Raw genomic sequence first — 19,185 nt, forward strand, 5'->3', positions numbered from 1 at the left:
AGCCAGCAGCAGAGCAGCACAGCACACTGAGCAGCACAGACAGATGCTGCCTCGCTCACAGAGCTGTCTGCATGCCATGTTGGGGCTCCTGTGCCTCCGGCTGCTGGCCCCATTCCTGTGTGCTGGGTAGGGCAGCACTGGCATGGTGTGACACAAATTGAACTGCGTTAAGGGTTGGCAACAAGTCAGCCCCCAGCTCCCCTGGCTCCAGGGCAGGATGGAGGTGCCGCTTGTTAGTGGGCTGACCCCTGGCTGCTCAGAGAGCGCTGAGGTGCAGAACTGACAAAACAAATGTTGGCCAGCAGCTTCACTGAGGGTGGTGCTGCTGTCGGGAGGGCTCAGCACGCCCTGCAGATGCTGCACTCAGACCCCCTGCGCAGGAACATTGCCATGGGAGGTGCCAGAGCTGTGTTAGCAGCATCAGCACGCAGCCAGCAGCTGCTCTGTGCCTCTGTGCCTGCTCAGCAGACAGCAGTGTTGCCCATAAGGGTTCATCTTCAGGCTTCGGTGGCCTCCATGGGAAATAAGCAGATGTTCATCTCCAGTGAAGCTAGGAATGCCTGCTGTGCTCTCCTTGGGCCAGGATAAAAGCAGCTGGAACTGCGCTCAGGCTTTGGCATGGCATGGCCATCTCACAGGGCTGCATCACTTCTCTTCTGAGTCAGATTTACAGAGATGAGTAAGGACCAGATCCTGCTCTCAGTCACCTCAGTGCTGCACTCACACGCCTGCAGCCCTAAGAGGGCAGAAGCTGCTTCTGCCCTGCTGGGTCTGCCCAGCCCATAGGGGAAGCTGCTGGGCTCCTGATGTGCCACCTCCCTGCAGGCAGCTGCAGGGCCTCTGAGGACAGGGCTGTGCCATGTGGAAGCCACCTCATCCCACGGCCTCCCGTGCTTGCTGTCAACTCTGTCCCAGATGAGAGATGTCACCACGCAGGCGTATGTCCGTGCACCCTTTGGGACAGTTGGCATTGCTGGTGCCAGGCAGGGCACAGGAAGCGCTCTGGGACTTGTTGTGCAAGCAGCTATTTCCATCTCCTTCACAGGGGCTTGGTGTCCCCAGCTGCAGCCATCTCCTCCTCCCTATCCTTTGGGGTGTGGAGGAATTAATGCTTTCCCTCCAAACAGCCCACTACATGCTCAATAACATCGATCTGACCTTAAGCCATCCCTGCCCTGCAGTCTAGCCCCACTGCCTGACTCCTTCCTGTAGCCAAAGAGTTAAAAAAATGAACAAACAAACAACAAAAAAAAGAAGTAAGAAAAATGAAATTGTTGTTGATGATGAATTTTGGCAAGCCGAAAAAAAATTGCAAATTCTTTAGTGTCATGAGGGTGCTTAAAATAAAAGAGCTGTAATGAGGCGAGATCCTGCAGCATGTGCAGGCTGAATTGTGCTAGATTGGTTATTCTCATTCTGCATATGATTGCGGATGGCTGCTGCGAGGCAGGGACGTGGCTTTGGAGTGGTTTTCTTTCTGTTCAGTCTCTCTCCTTCCCCGGTACAAAGGGGACCGCATCCCTTCTGCAGGGCACAGATGTGCTGTGCTGGGGGACTGGCTGTGTGCAGTGCTTGCTGCTTTCTGAGCACTCCCAGATCTTTGCCCTTGAATGAAGCTGGATTTGAAGGCTTAGGGCTGAACTACCTTTTGTCCCCATGCACACAGCCCCAAACCCTGTCTGCATCCCAGCTCCAGTTTGCAGAAGAATTGGCTCCAGGTTTGGGTGAGCACACAGTCTGTGCTCTGCGGTCACTGCAGTGCTGCCCTATCACTGACATGTGGGATTTTCACTGTCTGTCCCAGTCCTCATGTGCACGCATTGCTGTTTCAAAGGAACTCTGCTTTGCCTCTCCCCTCTCTTGTTTTTCTCACCCAGGGAGCGTCTCGGCAAGTGTTAAGACTGGAGAGGATCCCAAACAGTAGGTGTCTAATAAAAATGAAAACAAACAGCAGAACTTCCCGGAACTACAGGGTTGAGCTCAGTGGAAGTGCAGCTGCCGACAGAGGGGCTGGCCCCACACTGTCCTCTGCCTGCATCAGGGAGGGAGCAGAACACAGTGTGGAGGATGCTCTACCCACACAGGAGGCACGGATCTGGAATCAGAGCAGGCAGGGAGGGAAGAGCCAGCAGCTGGATTTCTTGGAAGCCAACCTCATGCAGCGTTTCTTGCGTTGCCAAGCGGTGGCTGTTGTTCGGGTGGGGTCTGATGTTGCTTCTTGGTGTTCCCATTCCAGGTGGAGTTGCTGCTTCTCAGTGTCCCAAAGAAGACAGCAGGAGCTCAGGAGCTTCACATGAGCCCACGGGAACCAAGCGGACCTACGATATGATGGAGGGGAGGATCAGCCGTGGCTTGTCGTCCCGGGATCCGCTGTCTGCCAGCATTGAAGGTAGGTGTGGGGAAAGCCTTTCACCCATGTGTCTGCAGAGACCCATCTTGTCTCTTGCCTACATATCACACCTTCCCATGCCTGGCTGTGGTTTGCTGGGACCCTGTTGCACATCCTAGCAGGACAGCATGGCAGAACAGGGGCACAGACCAGCCTGTGTGCCTTTGGCTTCTGTCCTGGTGTACCAATTTCAGGACTACAAAAACGGAAGCACATGTAAAAAGAGAAATCAAGTCATTTAGAAACTCCCCAGCATCCTGGCAATGCTGTCATTATACATTGGTTTTATATGAACTTCTGTGCCACAACCCAAGTTTCCCACTGTGATCTATTCTAGGTCTCATGGGTCGAGCCATCCCTCCAGACCGACACAGTCCCCATAACCTGAAGGAGCAGCACCACATCCGGGGCTCCATCACACAAGGTGAGGCTGCAGCAGGGCAGGGCCATGGCCAATAGTAACATGGGGAAGTGTCACACACACAGCCCATTGTTCCTGTGGTCAGGTTAGGGCAGGAGGAACCCACAGTGCATATATTGGGGTCCAGCTGCAGGTGTGAGAGATTTTCAGTTGTGCTCAGTTTCTACCAGACTACAGTCAGGAGTAGCATTCCCATTGACTGGCACAAAGGCAGGCTGCAAGTGGTACGAAATGAGCCCAGAAAGTGGTGGTGGAGAGTCCTGTTGCATCAGTGATGTAGCTGCATATGTGTTTGGTTGAGTAGCGGTCCTTGAGTTACATGTGTTAACTGGAAGCCTCTGGGACTGAGCATTCTGATGTGTGTGGCTGAGAATCACCCTCAGTTTGTCTGCTTGGGGCTGCAGGAATACCTCGGTCCTACGTGGAGGCCCATGAGGACTACCTCAGAAGAGAAGCCAAACAGCTCAAGAGGGAAAACACTCCACCACGGGACTTATCTGATGCGTACAAGGTCAGGTCTCATGAGGGCCTCACTCCCCTGAAAATGAAGCCAGCCCACGAAGGCCTGGTGGCCACAGTGAAGGAAGCAGGGAGGTCAATCCATGAGATCCCTCGAGAGGAGCTGAGGCGGACACCAGACATCTCTCTGACGAGGCCTCTGAAGGAAGGCTCCATCACACAGGTGAGCATGTGGGCGAGCAGCAGGTGGGCTCGGACCTACTCAGCCTGCTGTGCTTGTAGGGGACTGCTTCCAAAGCAAAAGGGGAGAAGAGGGGGCTCTGGGGCTCGGTCAGCAATCAGTAGATAGGCTCTGCCTGGGTATAGGTTCCGCTTTCCCATCCTCCAGTGGATAAATGCAGTACCTCCGAGCTCCCTGGCATGCTGAGAAGGCGATGCCCTGTCCACACACACTGGAGCAGACACATTTGGCTCATGTTCAAGGCCAAAGTCAACATGGTGCCCTCAACAGCTGTGACTCTGTTTGTGCACAGCCTCGGTCTCCTCCCTGTATGGGCAAGTGTCAATTCAGCAAGGTCAGTGTTTAGGATGAAGTGTGGCATGCTGTCTCCTGTTGGGCTGCAAATATTTGCAAGGTTCCCATGGCACCTCGCAGTCCTACCTCATTTCACGGCATGTGTAGGAGAGGCGTGATGGGCACAGCCAGCCTTCAGTGGTGACTCATCTCCATCTTGTTGGAGCACAACAAGACATGCAGAACGGGCACTCCACCCTGCCCGTTTCCATACGGTGCTGCTATCTCTGCTTTGCGGATGGCTCTTGCCATTTGGCCAACTAAACCGATGTCTCTGGTGTACTGACCTACTGGAGCAGGAAGCATGAGTCCCCCTGAAGCTTGGTGGGGTGTTGAATATTAGTTCTTTTTTCTCAGAAAGAGCAGTCAGGCACTGGCACAGGCTGCCCAAGGAAGTGCTGGGGTCACCATGCCTGGAGGTGGTCAGGAACCTTGGGGACGTGGCACTGAGGGCCGTGGCTAGTAGGCATGGAGGGGAAGGGCTGGGGTTGGACTTGGGGATCTTAGTGATCTTTTTCAACCTCAGTGATTTTGTAATTCTGCTTTATGCCCCTTTGACACCCCATGTGCCTTGTGACCCCAGGGTACCCCACTGAAGTACGACAGTGGCTCTTCCTCATCGAGTACCAAAAAGCACGATGTGCGGTCCATCATTGGCAGTCCTGGGAGGACTTTTCACTCTGTGCACTCACTGGATGTCATACAAGACCCAAGGAATCTGGAGAGAGCTTACGAAGAAAGCCTGAAAAACAGGCCAAGCCCAGTGACCAACTCGGGTGGCTCAATTGCCAGAGGAGCTCCTGTGATTGTACCTGAGCCAGGAAAGCCCCATCAGAGTGCCCTCGCCTACGAAGACCACCAGGCTGGGCACAGCACGGCATTCAGCAGCCACTTGCACAGAGGGTCTCCAGTCTCCACAAGGGAATCCACGCCACGGCAGCATGAAGGTAACTGCCAACTTTGTGTTTGGTTCTGGGATTTACAGCAGGGCACGTGGGAAGTCACTGCTGACCTCACCTGTTCCCAGCAAGTGCTTGTCTGACCTGTTCTGTTCCAGCACCCACTCCTGCCTGCAGCCAAGGCTGACTCATGGGAGTGGGGGATGCTGCCCTCCTGAGAGTCTTCCTTGTACCAGGCTTGGCCCTGGGCACTCCTCTTTCTGAAGGTGGTCAGGAGAGCAGTGCTCTGGTGGAGATGATTTTCACCTTTTTCACCAATCTGGTGAAATGAAATGGAAATGTGGTGTGTTTATCTGTCATCTCTGCACCTCACCTCTCACAAGTGGGCCTCTGTGCCCATAGAGCCAAGCAGCGATCTGCTGGGATGCATTCAGAACCAGAGCACAGAAGATCCCTGGTATTACAGCATGGCGAGAGGCAGTGCAGATCCCATTCCATAGGACACTGCCTATCAGGCCTGCTAGCTATGGGTAACTGCAGCAGCCTAGGGGCACTGCTTTCCTCCAGCTTTGTGGCAGTGTTTGGGGGATGTTTGCATCTCCCACCTGCAAATTCTTGTCCTACACCAACAGTCTTATGATTTGGGGGTGTGCGGCACAAGGCACCACAATCTGCCAAAAACCAATGCCAGGATGCAGCTGAAATTTGGGCTGCATATAGCAGAGCTCTCCAAAAGTCTTCCAGCATCACTCATGGCCAAATGATGAGGCTTTGGGCACATTTGGGGTCTCCATGGTCAGCTCATCCCTTTGCTCTGCTATTTTTCCCGTGAGATCCATCACTTTGGGAAAGCCTTCAGCTGCTTTGTGGCTGATGAGGTTTGCACATATGGTGAGGATAGCACGGGGGAGGCAGTACCCAGGCTGTGGGGAGGGATCCCAAGGGGAAAATAAGTGTTCCTGCAAAACACCAGCAGGGAAGCGGATTCCTACATCATTGGGCTCATGGGAAGGCATGGGCTGGCTCTTTTTCTGAATGGTTCTGGGCTCATATCTGTGCAATTTAGTGCAAGAGAAGTGTGTTCACGCTGCTTTGGGGTGACTCTGTCAGTTGCTGTCCACACTATTGTTACAGCTCTGAACTGGTAACCCTTGTCCCGGGTGGGGTGAGAAGTGCCACCAATGTCCAGCACAGGTTGGGAGAGCCAAGAAAAGGCCCTGACATTCCTCCAACCTCACTGTGAGCATTGGGCAAGAGCTGACAGGGCAACTAGTGCCTGAACCCTCTGAACTGTGTTTCGTCACTGTGGCCAGGAGTTTCTGGGGCTGCTGACTTCCATCGCTGGGTGCAGACATCCCCAAAACGCTGCCTGCAACTTGCAGGTTGCACGAGGTGGAGGAATGGGAAAGTCCTGTCTTACTGCTCCTTGCATCTGTGGCTCCACTCCCCACTTGGAAGAACTGCCTGTACATGGCCTCCCTTTGGGATTGGAGAATAAGGCCATCTGTCTGTCCCTCCCTCCCTATGCAGATGCTGCATGAACCATGCATAGGACTGGCATGGGTCCTTCAGGACCATATTCAGTGCTGTCGTAGCAAAGCCCAACGTGCTGTACCTGGTGCCTGTGCCCTGTCCCAGTCCTGTGCTCGTGGGACAGTTTGAATGCTAGAAGGAGAGACTGGGATGCCAAAGGGAGAGGTCCAGGCTGCGTGTGACGCAGGCAGTGAAGGGTGGGAGCCCCTCTCCATGTCTCCTGAGGCACAGATGGGTTGGGACACGCTTCTCCTGCGTGCGACTAGGGCTTGGCTGCCTTGGTGTTGATGGTGTAATGTGGCATGGCAGCACAGCAAAGAGGAAAGGTCCCTCGAGTTCAGGGAGAGCTGTGGGCGTCCCCTGAGGACACACTTGGCTCAAGGCACCCCTCAGAGGCATGGCTTGGCTGCAGTGCTTGGTCTCTGACTCATTTCCTTCTGCTTGCTGCAGGGAGCATCACTGCTGGGAAGCCAGTGTCCCAGGACAGAAAAATTACCCCCACATCGAGAGAGCTCACCAACTCCAAGTCTCCACATGCCCCTGTGCCCGACCACCACCACCCCATCTCCCCCTATGAGCACCTGCTGCGTGGTGTGAGCGGGGTTGATTTGTACCGAGGACACATCCCACTGGCTTTTGACCCTGCTGCCATCCCGAGGGGAATCCAACTGGAAGCAGGTACCGTTGGCAGGGGGGATAGCTGTCTTGGAATTGTGCTCCAAAACCTAAGGTTATGCCAAGAAAAAGCACTGCTTTAGGTTTAGTTGTGGTAGATGTGATACCTCCCAGAAACCGTTCTTTGGGAAGCACCGCATCATTTCTCCATCCTTTTCTCTCCCAGCTGCTGCTTACTACCTGCCGAGACATCTGGCTCCGAGCCCCACGTACCCCCACCTCTACCCCCCGTACCTCATCCGGGGGTACACGGACACGGCCGCCATGGAGAACCGACAGACCATCATCAACGACTACATCACGTCGCAGCAGATGCACCACAACGCCGCAGCCACGGCCATGGCGCAGCGGGCAGACATGCTGCGTGGCTTGTCGCCCCGTGAGCCCTCGCTCGCCCTCAACTATGCAGCAGGTCCTCCCCATCCAGGATGGTTTGGGGCTGTTCCCACGTTTTGGGAGCTGGGGCCAAGTAAGAGTGGCTTGCTGTCACCCTGACAGTCCTCTCGCTTCTCTCTCCAGGAATCATTGACCTGTCCCAAGTGCCACACCTGCCTGTCCTCGTGCCCCCCACCCCTGGCACCTCTGCCACCTCCATGGACCGCATCACCTACATTCCCGGCCCCCCCCAGACCTTCAGCAGCCGGCACAGCAGCTCCCCACTCTCCCCAGGTAATGCTGCAGGTTTCTTTTCTCAGGGGAAACCGATTGGGTGGAACTCCTTCAAACAATTCATGGCCATGAGCTCAGCGTGCTGGGAAACACTAGGGATCCCTAAACTTTCCTACCCAGCAACCAGGACTTCCTCACAACAGCTCCTCCAGTTCTGCTGTGGGGAGGTTCATTGCTTTTCCTCCTCCTTCCCCAAAGTGGCAGCTAGCAAACAGCTTTGTGAGAGGTCAGACCCTGGAGATGTCACCAGGAGTACTGCTGTGTGATTTTCCTGGGCTTTGTCACTCAGGTCACTCCGGTCTGTCCTGTCCAGGTGACCTTGTATGGAGCCATCTCTTATCTGCTCTGCAGACTCAGCAATGTGAAGGACAGGCAGCATTCCCTGTGGAGAGTGAGTCTGTTTGCAGCCCTTTCATTGCCTTTCTGTTGGGTTTCAGGAGGTCCCACGCACTTGACCAAACAGTCGGGATCGTCAGAGCGGGAACGAGATCGGGAGCGTGAACGTGAGAGGGAACGTGAAAAATCCATCCTAGTATCCACCACGGTGGAGCACGCGCCTATCTGGAGACCTGGTAGGCTGGGGGGGAGCTGGCACCACGCCTTCGGGCCTTGCTGGGTGGAGGTGGAGTCGGGACTCCAAAACGAAGGGCTGAAGTCCTTGGCTGTCTGCCCCCAGGTACAGAGCAGTCCAGTAGCCGTTCCTCCTCGCACTCTCACAGCCACCAGCACTCTCCCGTCTCGCCCCGCACCCATGAGACCATCCAGCAGCGCCCCAGCGTGCTCCACAACACGAGCATGAAGATCATCTCCTCGGAGACCCCCACTCCTTCCGTCCTGCGGTACGTCCCCACACACCATCCTGCCTCTGGCCTTGGGATGGATGCGGTTGCTCATTATTAAGCATCTCGTGGGCACCTTGGAGATGCAGAATGGTTGTTTTGGCCTTGTCCCAGCTGGAGCACAGCTAGGACTCATAGGAAAGTTGCAATGGGGACAGGGGGTTATGAATGTCTCTGGGCTTGTCCCATGGGCTCTGTTCTCTCTGGTGAATCCATCCAGCCCACATCAGGTATCCCACAGCCAGCTATTCTGGCAGGCACCTGGTTGGCAGAGGCTTCGTCCTGAGCTCCCTCACTTGCTCCAGTATGTGTCACCTCTGTGACCCACTGCAGGCGGTCGGAGCTCAATGATCTTTAAGGTCCCTTCCAACCTAAAGCCATTCTATGATTCTGTGCTCGAAGCCCACTGAGGATCACAGCCAGACAGTGCCAGTCCTTGGCCAAGCACTCCCCTTTGCCATGCTTTTCTCTGACCTTTTCTCCATCACCTTTTGCCTTGCAGAACCTCCTCCACCACTACCACGTCGCCGATCCGCTCCGCAGCCTTCCCCTCAGCCTCCACGCTGCGCTCCTCCATCAGCGCAGCAGATGGCTATGCGGCCATGCTGGACCCGGCTGTCCTGCAGAAAGAGGCCTCAAGGGCACGGGAATCAAAGGCAGAGCGAGCCCAGACTGACAGCAATGTCTTCACCTCAAAGCTGCCCAGCGGGGCTAGCCTCGAACAGTCGCCTTCACCTATTAAAGCCATGGAGTCGAGGCCTTTACCTTCCTCCGGACCCAGCTCTTCGCATCACTATAGCAGAGGACAGGGGAAAAGCCAGCAGCACCACCACCCTCTGGACCAGCAGCACGCAGCCTCGGGCCCCGAGCAGCACAGTAGAGAAAAGAGTCAAAGTAAACCCTTTTCCATGCAGGAACAGGAGCTCCGAGCACTCGGTAAGACCACCACGAAGCGGCCAATCTCATAGATGTGATTATCACACACCAAATTTCTGGTGATAAGGGGCAGCGAGAAAAAGGCTCGCTGAGTAACAGCTCCACTAGTGATGGTAAGCCACTGGAGGGGAGGGGCCAGAGAGCTGTGGCCTGAAACCAATTTTATTTCATTATTTCTTATTTTTAGTTGTACATTTTGGTTATTGGCTTTGTCAGCTCCCGAAGCATGCTTGTCCCTCTCCTCCCCGATTGTTACGTTATTGCAGTCATTATTTGTGTGTGTTTTAGGGATCTTCCCTTCTCCCACATTTCCCAGCTGAGCTCTGTTTTGCAAATGTCACACAGTTCCTGGTATTGCTTTTACAGACAACAGCAATTTGCTAATTCTGATTTCCCCACCATTAGAAATTCCCAGGCAGGCTGTAACAAACAGGGGGCAATAAATTGAAGGAGCAAAGAGGCAAAGCAAGCATATGAGGATGATGTGGCCATTGGCCACCCAGCACACACATCCTCACTCATGTCATGCCGTTGGGGTATCCACAGGCTGCAGCTCAGTGTGGCTCTGACTGGGTCTCCTTGCTACAGCCTTGGGCCTGAGAGGTGGGGGCTGCCAGCACGCTGTAGCTCATAGAAGTCGTAAGGAGGGCTGTTCCAGTGAGGGTGGCTCACCACATGTCGCCTTCCCAGAGGAGGACAACCCAAGGCATCCTACTGGGGCCGGGGCAGTGTGTCAGTGGGGCAGGGTGCATCTGGGCACCACTCAGTGTTGGCCAGCTCTGCCTGGAAGGGGTGGTTTCTAGGAATGGATTACAAGGAGAGTGAAGGTCTGTAGGGCAGAAGTTGTGAGTGTTGCCCAAACCGCTGATCTGACAGGAAAACAAAAACCTTCTCCAGATCCTTAGCCCCACTCCGTGGAATTCTGACCCATCTTGCCTCAGTTTCCTCACTCTTAAAAAGTAATGTTGATCCATTGCAAATCAGCACATTTTGAACCTTGAGTCTCTGCAAAGGGTTTAAAAGGCAGACAGAGGACAAAAAGAACATTTGTGTGTTTGAGGAGGTGGGCTCAGGGGGAAGAGCATGAGACAAACCCGCAGGGGTTGAGTCTGGGTCCTGACTCTTTTGCTGTCACTGTGAGCTGCATGTCCAGATCTGCGGGAATGAGATGGGGCCGCAGACCCCACTGAACCCTAGGCTTCAGCCAGACCCGGTCCACTTCTTTCTTCCCTCTTTGCTGAATGCACAGCTGCCCACCAGCGACTACGCAGTGCTAGGAGCAGCTAAGTAACTCCCAGTTTTAATGCCCTTCTCGCCTTTATCCAGGCTTTCATGGCGGATACAGCCCTGACCGGATCGAAGCCGTGAGTCCTGTCAGCTCGCCCAGCCTATCCCATGAGAAAGGGGCCAAACTGCTGCAGGACATGGAGAAGGGGCACGGGGAGCACGACCCAAGACAGAAACAACAAGGTGAGAGCAGGGGCCTGGTGCCATGCTGAGATGGTGTTCAGCCATCAGGAAGCGGGACACAAGTGTCACCTTACTTCAGCTCTGCTCTTTGTGCCTTCTCCAGCCTCTCTGAAGGCCTCAGGCCCTGAAGCAGCCCACCTGCAGCACCTCCGGCAGCCTGACGGCCCGCAGCCCCAGTGCCAGCCCCTGCAGTCCAGCCAAAGCGTCAAGGGCATGAACCAGCGGGTGGTCACACTGGCCCAGCACATCAGTGTAATTAACCTGGTTTTCTTTCCTCTGGAGGGAGGAGGGAAGGGCCACGTCTAGAGCTTATGTGAAATATATCTGGTGGGGAGGGCCTGGGAGTGATGCTAAAGACTTGGTGTAGAGCCAGAGAGAGCAAAGTGCATTGGATGCATTCATCGCAGGTCCTTGTGTCCCAACCTAGCTCGTCACAAGAGCTATTGCTGACAGGACACAGGAGTTACATCCCTGCAAGGCCTTACCAGCCTGATTTCCTCCTGCTAATCTTTAGCTGACTCCTGTGAAGTAAGAAATAAAACCCAACTCTTCTTCTGACCCAAGAATTTCTTCTTCTAGGAGGTCATCACCCAGGACTACACACGCCATCACCCTCAGCAGCTCAATTCCCACATCCAGACCCCAGTGTACTCCTTCCCTGGGGCTGCGTGCCCCGTACTGGACCTGCGCCGCACCCCCAGCGAGGCATACCTGCAGCAGCAAGAGCATGCAGTGGCTTCCAGGATCTCCCCACAGAACGAAGGAGGCAAAAGGTGAGCTCAGAGAGTTGATTCGCAACAGACACAGACAGGTTCTGCCAAGCAGTAACCGTGGCCTGGTTGGTTGGGTTTTGAATATCTCCGTTGATGGAGACTTCAGAACCTCCCTGGGCATACTGTCCCAATGTTCTAACACCCTCATGGTCAAAAAAGTGTTTTGTGTTCAGATAGAGTTTCACTCATTTCAGTTTGTGCCCACTGCTTCTTTTGCTGTCTCAGTCCTCAGTCTCTGGCACTGAGCAGTGACCTTTCAGACCAGAAATGGTTCCAAAAAAGCCCGCAAGGAAACATACTTTCCACTGGTTCAGAGTAAATTTTACCTTCATTGTTCCTAGCGATTCTTGTTGCTTCAGGCAGCACTGTTATTTCTTTTGTTATTTCTGCCAAATCATGCAGATAGCACTAGAAAGTATAATTGAGTTGGAAAAAGTGGGAAATGTGGGGATGGTGTCTGTCCTCCCACCCCAGCATCAGAGTTCAGTGAAATCCAGGTATGTCCAGGAAGCAGAGGTCTCGAAACTTACAGTTCCTTGTTAGTAAATGCCATTATTTCCCTCAGCTCTGCATGGTCTTAGGGTTGGATTTGTAAAGTCAGGAGAGACAGCCCAGCCCTGGCCAGCCAGAGATGAAAAAAAATAGAGAAAAAAAAAAACACAGAACAAAAATGTAAATTCCCAGAACTGCCTATGAGGAATTCCTTCTGGGCTCAACCCCAGCCGCCTCCCGGGCTGCAGTTGGAGGGCTGCGTCCCCCCATCCGTCCCACACGGGCCCACCATGACCTTGCAGTGAAGTGGATGGAGATGGTGGGTGCTGCCCTCCTGTGCATTAGCAAATATAGTAGAGAACCACAAGCCGTGTCCCCAGAGCATTGATGTCCCACCCTCCGGAGGAATTGCGTCCCTGCAAACACAGGAGTGGACAGATGCTGGGGCTGAGCTCCAGCGCTGCTCCCTCGCGTCTCCTGGGATGCTGGGGGCATTGCTGCCTGGCGTGCTGCCTGGAATCTGGGCCGCATCTCCACTCAGTGCTGCTCAGCAAACGCCTGCGATTCGGAAAAGCGCCCAAACGGCACTGCTCCGAGGGCTTGTGTTAAACGGTGCCATGAGCCCGCGAGGGTGGGGAGCTTGGCTTCATTCCTGCTGTATTGCAAGCTATTTCAGTCCTTCCCCATCACCCCACACGGAGACTGAGCGTGTTGCAGTGCACCGATCGCATCTCCCCGTCGCCATCCTCAGGTCCCCGGAGCAGAGCAAAGCCTCGGCCGGCGGCGGGTCGGACAACTGTATCGAGCCCGTGTCTCCACCAGACGGCGTGGGAGAAGCGGAGCACGCCAAGAGCGCCACGTACCCGATCCTGTACCGTGAGGGCGAGCAGCTGGACCAGAGGTACTGCGCAGCCATCCCCACGCTCACCTCCACCCAGAGCACAACCCCATCCCTGGGCCCCATCCCTGCTGAGCTGGAAGCTCTCCTATTTGCAGCTTTGATAATCGTACAGCGGGGCCAGCTGGCTCCCTCAACCCATCCACGGAGCTGGCCTCTGCACTGCTCCTCCTAGGATATGGCCACGCTCCTGCATGCTGCTCAGCACTGCAGCCTGGCTGTGTTCCCATCCCTTCTGCTGCTGCATCCCAGGGGCCCTCTTCAGTCTCACCTGAAGCATCTTTCTGTAGAAACTGACTCCCTGAATGTTTGGCTGAGCAACAGATCTGTTCTTGGGGAACTAATTTTTAGGTCTGAAGGACTTGAATGGGCTCATTTATTGAAAGGTGGGAAGAATTAGGGCATAGATTTTTTCTTGCAGACAGAAGCCCAACGTCACATCCCGTGTCATCATGGAAGGATATAAGGAAAAAGGGATTTTCAGATATGAGGAGCAAGTTTTTTACAATAAGGGCAGTGAGGTACTGCACAGAGTGCCCGGAGAGATGGTGGTGCTCCATCCCTGAGACACCCAAGGTCTCTGAGCACTGATGGAGCTGTCAGCATCCCTGTGCACTGCAGGAGTGGGACCAGACAACCTTCGGGGGTCCTTTCCAACTCTAATGGTTCTATGATGGGTTGGATATCCCAGATATCTCAGAAGCCCTGGACTGATGATGAGGAGTTGCACTAAGAGAAGAATGCAGCTCTAGGTAGGACATCATGACCTGGATGTCGCAGAGGTTTCTGATGGCTTTTTTGCTTTGCAGGATGGGGTCCAAGTCCCCAGGAAACAACACGCAGCCTCCAGCTTTCTTCAGTAAGCTGACAGAGAGCAACTCTGCCATGGTGAAGTCCAAAAAACAGGAGATCATCAAGAAGCTCAGTACAACCAACAAAAATGAGACGGAGTACAGTAAGGACATGGGGATCTTTATTTTGGGGCACAAGGGGAAAAGCCTTGAGGACAAATGAAGCTTTGGGGAAGAGTGCTGTTGTGTTGCAGGCTGCGAGCTCCCAGCCAGGTCTCTGCATCATGTCGTGGTTTCTTGGGAAGTGCAAGCTCCGAATGCTTTTCAGGGCATCTGGGGAAGTGATGGGAGCCTTCCCAGCTGCGCATCTCCATGCTGTGGGGCTGTCAATCCCACCCTGTGGCAGCACCAGATAACCTCAAAAGGAAGAAAATAATGAGCTGAGCATGGAGGAGACTTACAAACAGTTGATATTTTAATGAATGGCCAGCCAAGCTGAATCCTTCCTCCTTGAGATGCATCTCTCCCAAACGTTACTTTAATCCTTACGTCAATATTGGTATAACTCTGTAAAACTAACCAGGCTGGCTTATATTAAAAATCCAGCCCATTCATTCATTAACCACTAATAGGGTAGATAGGATCATAATTTAATTTAGCCCTGCATTATACAGTCAGTACTAATTCAATTTGAATCCATCTTACAACAGCTGCATTGGATAAAAGCAACTGAGCTGTCTGTCTCCTGGATGATGTTACCATGAGCCAACAGTATTGTTATGCCCCTTTGGGGATGTGTAGCTGAACCCCATGACCTTCCACACTTTTCCTTATCAAGAGAAAATATACAGAAATAGGAAACACCTTTTATTTGATGAGAATTTCTGTTATTCTAAGGAAAGCATTATCCAAGTCAAATAGCTCAGCTAAGAGGGAAAATATTGATGTAACGTTTCTTCTCCTCCTCCTTGCCTTCCCCGCTGCCCAGACCTGCTCCCTGGGTATGGAGGACTGGAGCCTGTGGGAATCCCATAGGCGGGAGAGGGTTTAACTTCATAGAGCTCTCAATCCAAAGGGCTGGAGGGAGGGATTGCAGCGCTGGGTGTGAAGGCATCGCCCTGGGATCTGCTTCTCTGCCATTGCCCAAGACGTGGCTGCTGGCCTTTAGCAGAGCTGCCCCGGGGCTGAGGGCTGCTGTCAGCCTGGGCGCTGCTGTGGAACACGAGCTCTCCCAACTCCATGGCTCCAGAACAGCACTGCTCTGTACTCAAGAGCTTCTTTGTTTCTCCCCAGATGTTGGGCAGCCTGGAACAGAGATTTTCAATATGCCAGCGATTACTGGAGCAGGTAACTCACACTATGTCTGTATTGTGCCTCATTCCATACCAAGCTCACAGCTGTCCAGAGCAGGAAGATAGGGTGATTGGAGCATCTCCGTTTTTCCTTCTGCAATAATGCCAAGTGTGGCATTGCTGAGGCTGCAGCCTCACTGCCCTCCGTCGCTCCCTGCTGTTGCGTGCAGTGTGACTCCTCTGAGAACTTCGCAGAGGATGAGAGAGAGTCAGAGCTGTGCAGAGCTGAAGGGCAGTGCAGGAACAGTGGGGGCTTCCCAGACGTGGGACAGGTCAACCTGAGGGAGGAAGATGGCATGAAACCTCTGCCACCAGCTTCTGGCAGAGCTGCAGAGAGGTCTGTGTGGGGACAGAATGCCAACAGGAGAGTCCTTTGGTTGGCAGCACTCGGCCCTCACTGTCTCACCTACCCAAAGGCAGAGGTGGCTGCACTCCCCCAGCAGCACCTCGAGGAGATAGGGCCCCTTGCTGCAGTGCTGTGGTACAGCCATGCTCTCCCAAAGCTGTGATGTACTGCTGGGCAGGAGGCACATCCCATAGGTGCTGTGTACCTGCTCCCATCCCCATGGAGATCCAGCCCTGCCAGCAAAGGAATTCCTTTCTCAAAGGAATCCCCACTGAGAAGTATTAAATAGTACTTAATAAATGATTAACACCTCCACCAGTGGAGGATGCCTCTAGGTTGTACTGTTTAATTATGAGGAGGAATGACCAAATTTCCCCCACCAAAGGAAGGAGCAGGGAGTGCCATGCACACTTCTGTGCTGCTCTGCCTCAGTGCCAGGTCCCGAGCCCAGGGCTGTGGGCACGGATTGTGGTGCAGGAGGGCAGTGCATTGCGGGATGTCTGTGGCAGGCAGAATTTGTGGGGTGAAGCCTGATGTCCCAAGGGCATCGCCTGGTTCCAGCTGCTCATAAGCATAGGGAGCTGGGGGCCTGGAGTGGGCAATGGGGGCACTCTGCTCCTTTCCAGGGATATGAACCCCTGGGACGGGGTGAGCTGGGGGCTGTCAGGGGGTTCCAATGCCGGCCTGCTGTTCTTGTGTCTGTATTTTGCCCTTGCTTGTTCCCTGTAACCACTGCGTTGGGAATGACGGTCGCGTGGCTGAGCCTAGTGCCCTCTGGTCCCTGCGCTGCACTATAACTGCATGGCTTCTGACACTCACTGCCACTCGGACATACACCTTGCCTCTGCAGCCTGTCCCGCAGCTGTGGCCAAGCCCGGGGGTCCCCATGGGGAGGGTTGGGGCGATGAGGGACTGAAGGACCTGCCCTGCCCTGCAGGCTGCGTGCCCTTCTCCCACCCCCTATGCTGATGCCAAATCTGGGCAGTTCTTTCCAATCCAGATTTTACGATTTTTTTCTAAGTGCCCCCTCTTCCTCCCCTGTCTCTCCCTCCTTGGGAAGCCCCAGCCTCCAGTTTCTTCGCACAACCATATTGCATCCGTACGTGCATCTGTGCGGACTCCCCACAGTCAGGCACTGAGCCAGGTGGGAGCGCAGCCCCCTCCTGCTGCACCCCAGGGCTCAGCATAGACCCTTCCCCGCTTCCTCTGAGCCCTCAGCCCCATCTCAGCCCCTTCCCCTGCCAGGCCCTGGGGCGGGATGGAGTGGGGAGGAGGAGGAGAAAGAGGAGGAGGAGGAGGAGGAGGAGGAGGAGGAGGAGGGGGGCCAACACGCGTTGCAGAGCTTTACAGAAGAAGATGACAACATTTGTTGCTTTGCGAGAATGTGCTGACTGTTTGTTTCTTCCCTCCTCCCTTGTCTCCTTTCTCCCCTTTTCCCGTCCCCCCATCTTTCTTCTCATTTGGCTCCCCCCCACCTCCCGTCCCCTCTTTCCTCCCCTCCCGTATCTCCCAGGGCTAATCAGTTGTAGGAGCCAGTCGGTCCAAGAGAATTCCAGTACCAACATGGGGTTGGAGGCAATAATTAGGAAAGCCCTAATGGGTAAATATGACGAGCAGTGGGAAGAGCGCTCACCTCTCAGTGCCAATGCTTTTAACTCTCTGAATGCCAGTGCAAGCCTGCCCGCTGCTATGCCCATAACTCCTGCTGATGGACGAAACGAGGACGTGCGCTCCTTGCCAGGTCTGCAGCCCTCTCCACCTTCACTCTCTCTGTGTTATTAATTCTCAGCATTTCTATTTCCCCTTTTGTGGGTGGATTTGTTTTGCCCCCCCATTTTTGTTCATTTTGGTTTTCTTTTCTCCCCACCCCAGCTTCAAGCTTTGTGAATCCGCTGATTAATCCCAGTCTTGTTTGATGTTCATTTAATAGTCTCGGAAGGTGCTGATGCTTTCTCTAAACCACTGACCGTGCTCCTTTCCCCATTTCCCATTGTTTTTTTTTTTTTTAATTACCTTCCTTTTTTCTTTTTTTTCTTTTTTTTTTTGTTTTAATCACATAAAGGAGGTTTATGGGGTGGGAAAACCAACACCCAAAAGACGAAAGCGATAAATCTTTATTTAGAGCCACCCCAAACTGTTCATAAAACCCCATCCCATGCCCACACAGCAGGAGGGAGTGCTCAGATCCTGCACTGCCCTCCCAGAGCTGGGCTCCAGAGCTGCTCCAAGCCATGGGCAGGTGCAGGGGACACAGGGCAGTGCCATGATTCTCTCCCCAGGCTCAGGGTGTCAGTGCTGAGATGGGCAGTGCCTGGAGCAAGAGAGAGGACTCACGTACAGAGCCAGGAGGGACAGATAGGGGATGCCATCTGAGAACAGGACTGGGGCACACTGAGTTTTAGTGCCTTGGAGGGTTTGCTCAGTGTCTGTTCTGCACACCCTCAGCTTGGGAAGAGAGTCCCAGTTGGTTTGAGGTGTGCATTTGTGCCCCACACACAGACAGCTTGATGGGTGCTGGGGCAGTCTCCAGCCCAGCAATGTGTGGGGGCATGCGATGCTGTGCCCTGCCCAGCTGGCAGCCAGCGCTCCACAGCTTGCTGCAGGCATGCTCTCTGGCTGCTGCATGAGCCCAGCAGCTTCTGCCACCCATGCTTCCCTGTGCCCGCTGAGGTCTGCCCAGGGCAGGTGGGATGGGACAGGAGCCCATCTGTCCCCTTCTGGGAGCTCTGTCCTGCTTAGCTGGGCTAACATTCCCAGCGCAGAATGTTCTGTCTCTTAAACCTTTAAAATCTGGCTGAAACATGGCCAGAGATTGTGCTGTAAGGATGGATTAAAAACCACAGAAATGAGGGACTACAGCCCCGTGTAGCTATGGGGTCCCTGGAGCTCCCATTGCCCCGTGCAGGGCAAGCTTGCCTCCTGCCACCAGCACCTTGCAGGCTTCAAACAGCACGCGGGGCTGGGGAAGCGCAGAGGGGTGCACACACTCTGTGCCCAATTTCCCCCCAAAATCCATCACGGCTACATCTTAGCAGGGCCGGCTGATGAGCAGGCACTTCTCTTTGCAGCAGGAGGGGGGAAGCCAAAGATCGCCGCCAGACCCAACAGCCGCAAGGCCAAGTCACCAGCGCCCGGCCTGTCCTCTGGCGAGCGGCCGCCATCCGTCTCCTCGGTGCACTCAGAGGGGGACTGCAACCGGAGGACGCCCCTCACCAACCGTGTCTGGGAGGACCGGCCATCATCCGCGGGTATAGCATGGGGAGGGGGACATGTCCCTGAGGGATCCCACTGGTCCCACAGCACTGACCCTCTGCTCTCTGCTCCACACAGGCTCGACGCCGTTCCCTTACAACCCGCTCACCATGCGGCTCCCCAGCGGGGTGGTGACGGCAGCCCCGGCTGTGCCGCTGCCACAAGGAACGCCTGGCGGGCAGCACCACGCCTGGGACGAGGAGCCCAAGCCCCTGCTCTGCTCCCAGTATGAGACCCTTTCGGACAGTGAATGAGGCGAGCCAGGGGCAGGGAGATGGCGACCAAACCGAAGGCGCGGGGAGCGAGGTGCCCGGGGCCCGGCCCCGCTGGCTCTCATGAGCAAAGATGCAGGAGCAGAGCTTTCTTTTGTTTTTTAATTTTTCTTTCTTTTCCTTCCTCTCCCAACCGGCCAGTTTG

General features: G+C 54.5%; 1 protein-coding gene across 12 annotated transcripts in view; it reads left to right on the plus strand.

The window, feature by feature from the left end:
- Positions 1-19,179, plus strand: part of NCOR2 (nuclear receptor corepressor 2) — a 116,649-nt gene extending 97,470 nt beyond the window's left edge. For 4 of the 12 annotated variants that reach the window (XM_031555959.1, XM_010720057.2, XM_010720059.2 and 1 more), the window contains exons 28-46: positions 2,237-2,389; positions 2,727-2,813; positions 3,215-3,492; positions 4,427-4,790; positions 6,726-6,953; positions 7,117-7,362; positions 7,470-7,619; positions 8,057-8,191; positions 8,296-8,458; positions 8,961-9,394; positions 10,721-10,864; positions 10,968-11,116; positions 11,444-11,637; positions 12,881-13,030; positions 13,837-13,982; positions 15,112-15,165; positions 17,030-17,257; positions 18,585-18,764; positions 18,847-19,179. In XM_031555959.1, coding sequence (XP_031411819.1) covers positions 2,237-2,389; positions 2,727-2,813; positions 3,215-3,492; positions 4,427-4,790; positions 6,726-6,953; positions 7,117-7,362; positions 7,470-7,619; positions 8,057-8,191; positions 8,296-8,458; positions 8,961-9,394; positions 10,721-10,864; positions 10,968-11,116; positions 11,444-11,637; positions 12,881-13,030; positions 13,837-13,982; positions 15,112-15,165; positions 17,030-17,257; positions 18,585-18,764; positions 18,847-19,022 — 3,659 coding nt within the window. In that variant the 3' untranslated portion in view covers positions 19,023-19,179. The remainder of the gene's footprint in view (positions 1-2,236; positions 2,390-2,726; positions 2,814-3,214; positions 3,493-4,426; positions 4,791-6,725; positions 6,954-7,116; positions 7,363-7,469; positions 7,620-8,056; positions 8,192-8,295; positions 8,459-8,960; positions 9,395-10,720; positions 10,865-10,967; positions 11,117-11,443; positions 11,638-12,880; positions 13,031-13,836; positions 13,983-15,111; positions 15,166-17,029; positions 17,258-18,584; positions 18,765-18,846) is intronic. The other 8 variants (XM_010720058.2, XM_010720063.2, XM_010720065.2 and 5 more) reach the window with 4 other exon arrangements.
- Positions 19,180-19,185: the final 6 nt, after the last annotated feature.

This window comes from Meleagris gallopavo, chromosome 17 (assembly GCF_000146605.3).
Source record: "Meleagris gallopavo isolate NT-WF06-2002-E0010 breed Aviagen turkey brand Nicholas breeding stock chromosome 17, Turkey_5.1, whole genome shotgun sequence".
NCBI classification, from domain to species: domain Eukaryota; kingdom Metazoa; phylum Chordata; class Aves; order Galliformes; family Phasianidae; genus Meleagris; species Meleagris gallopavo.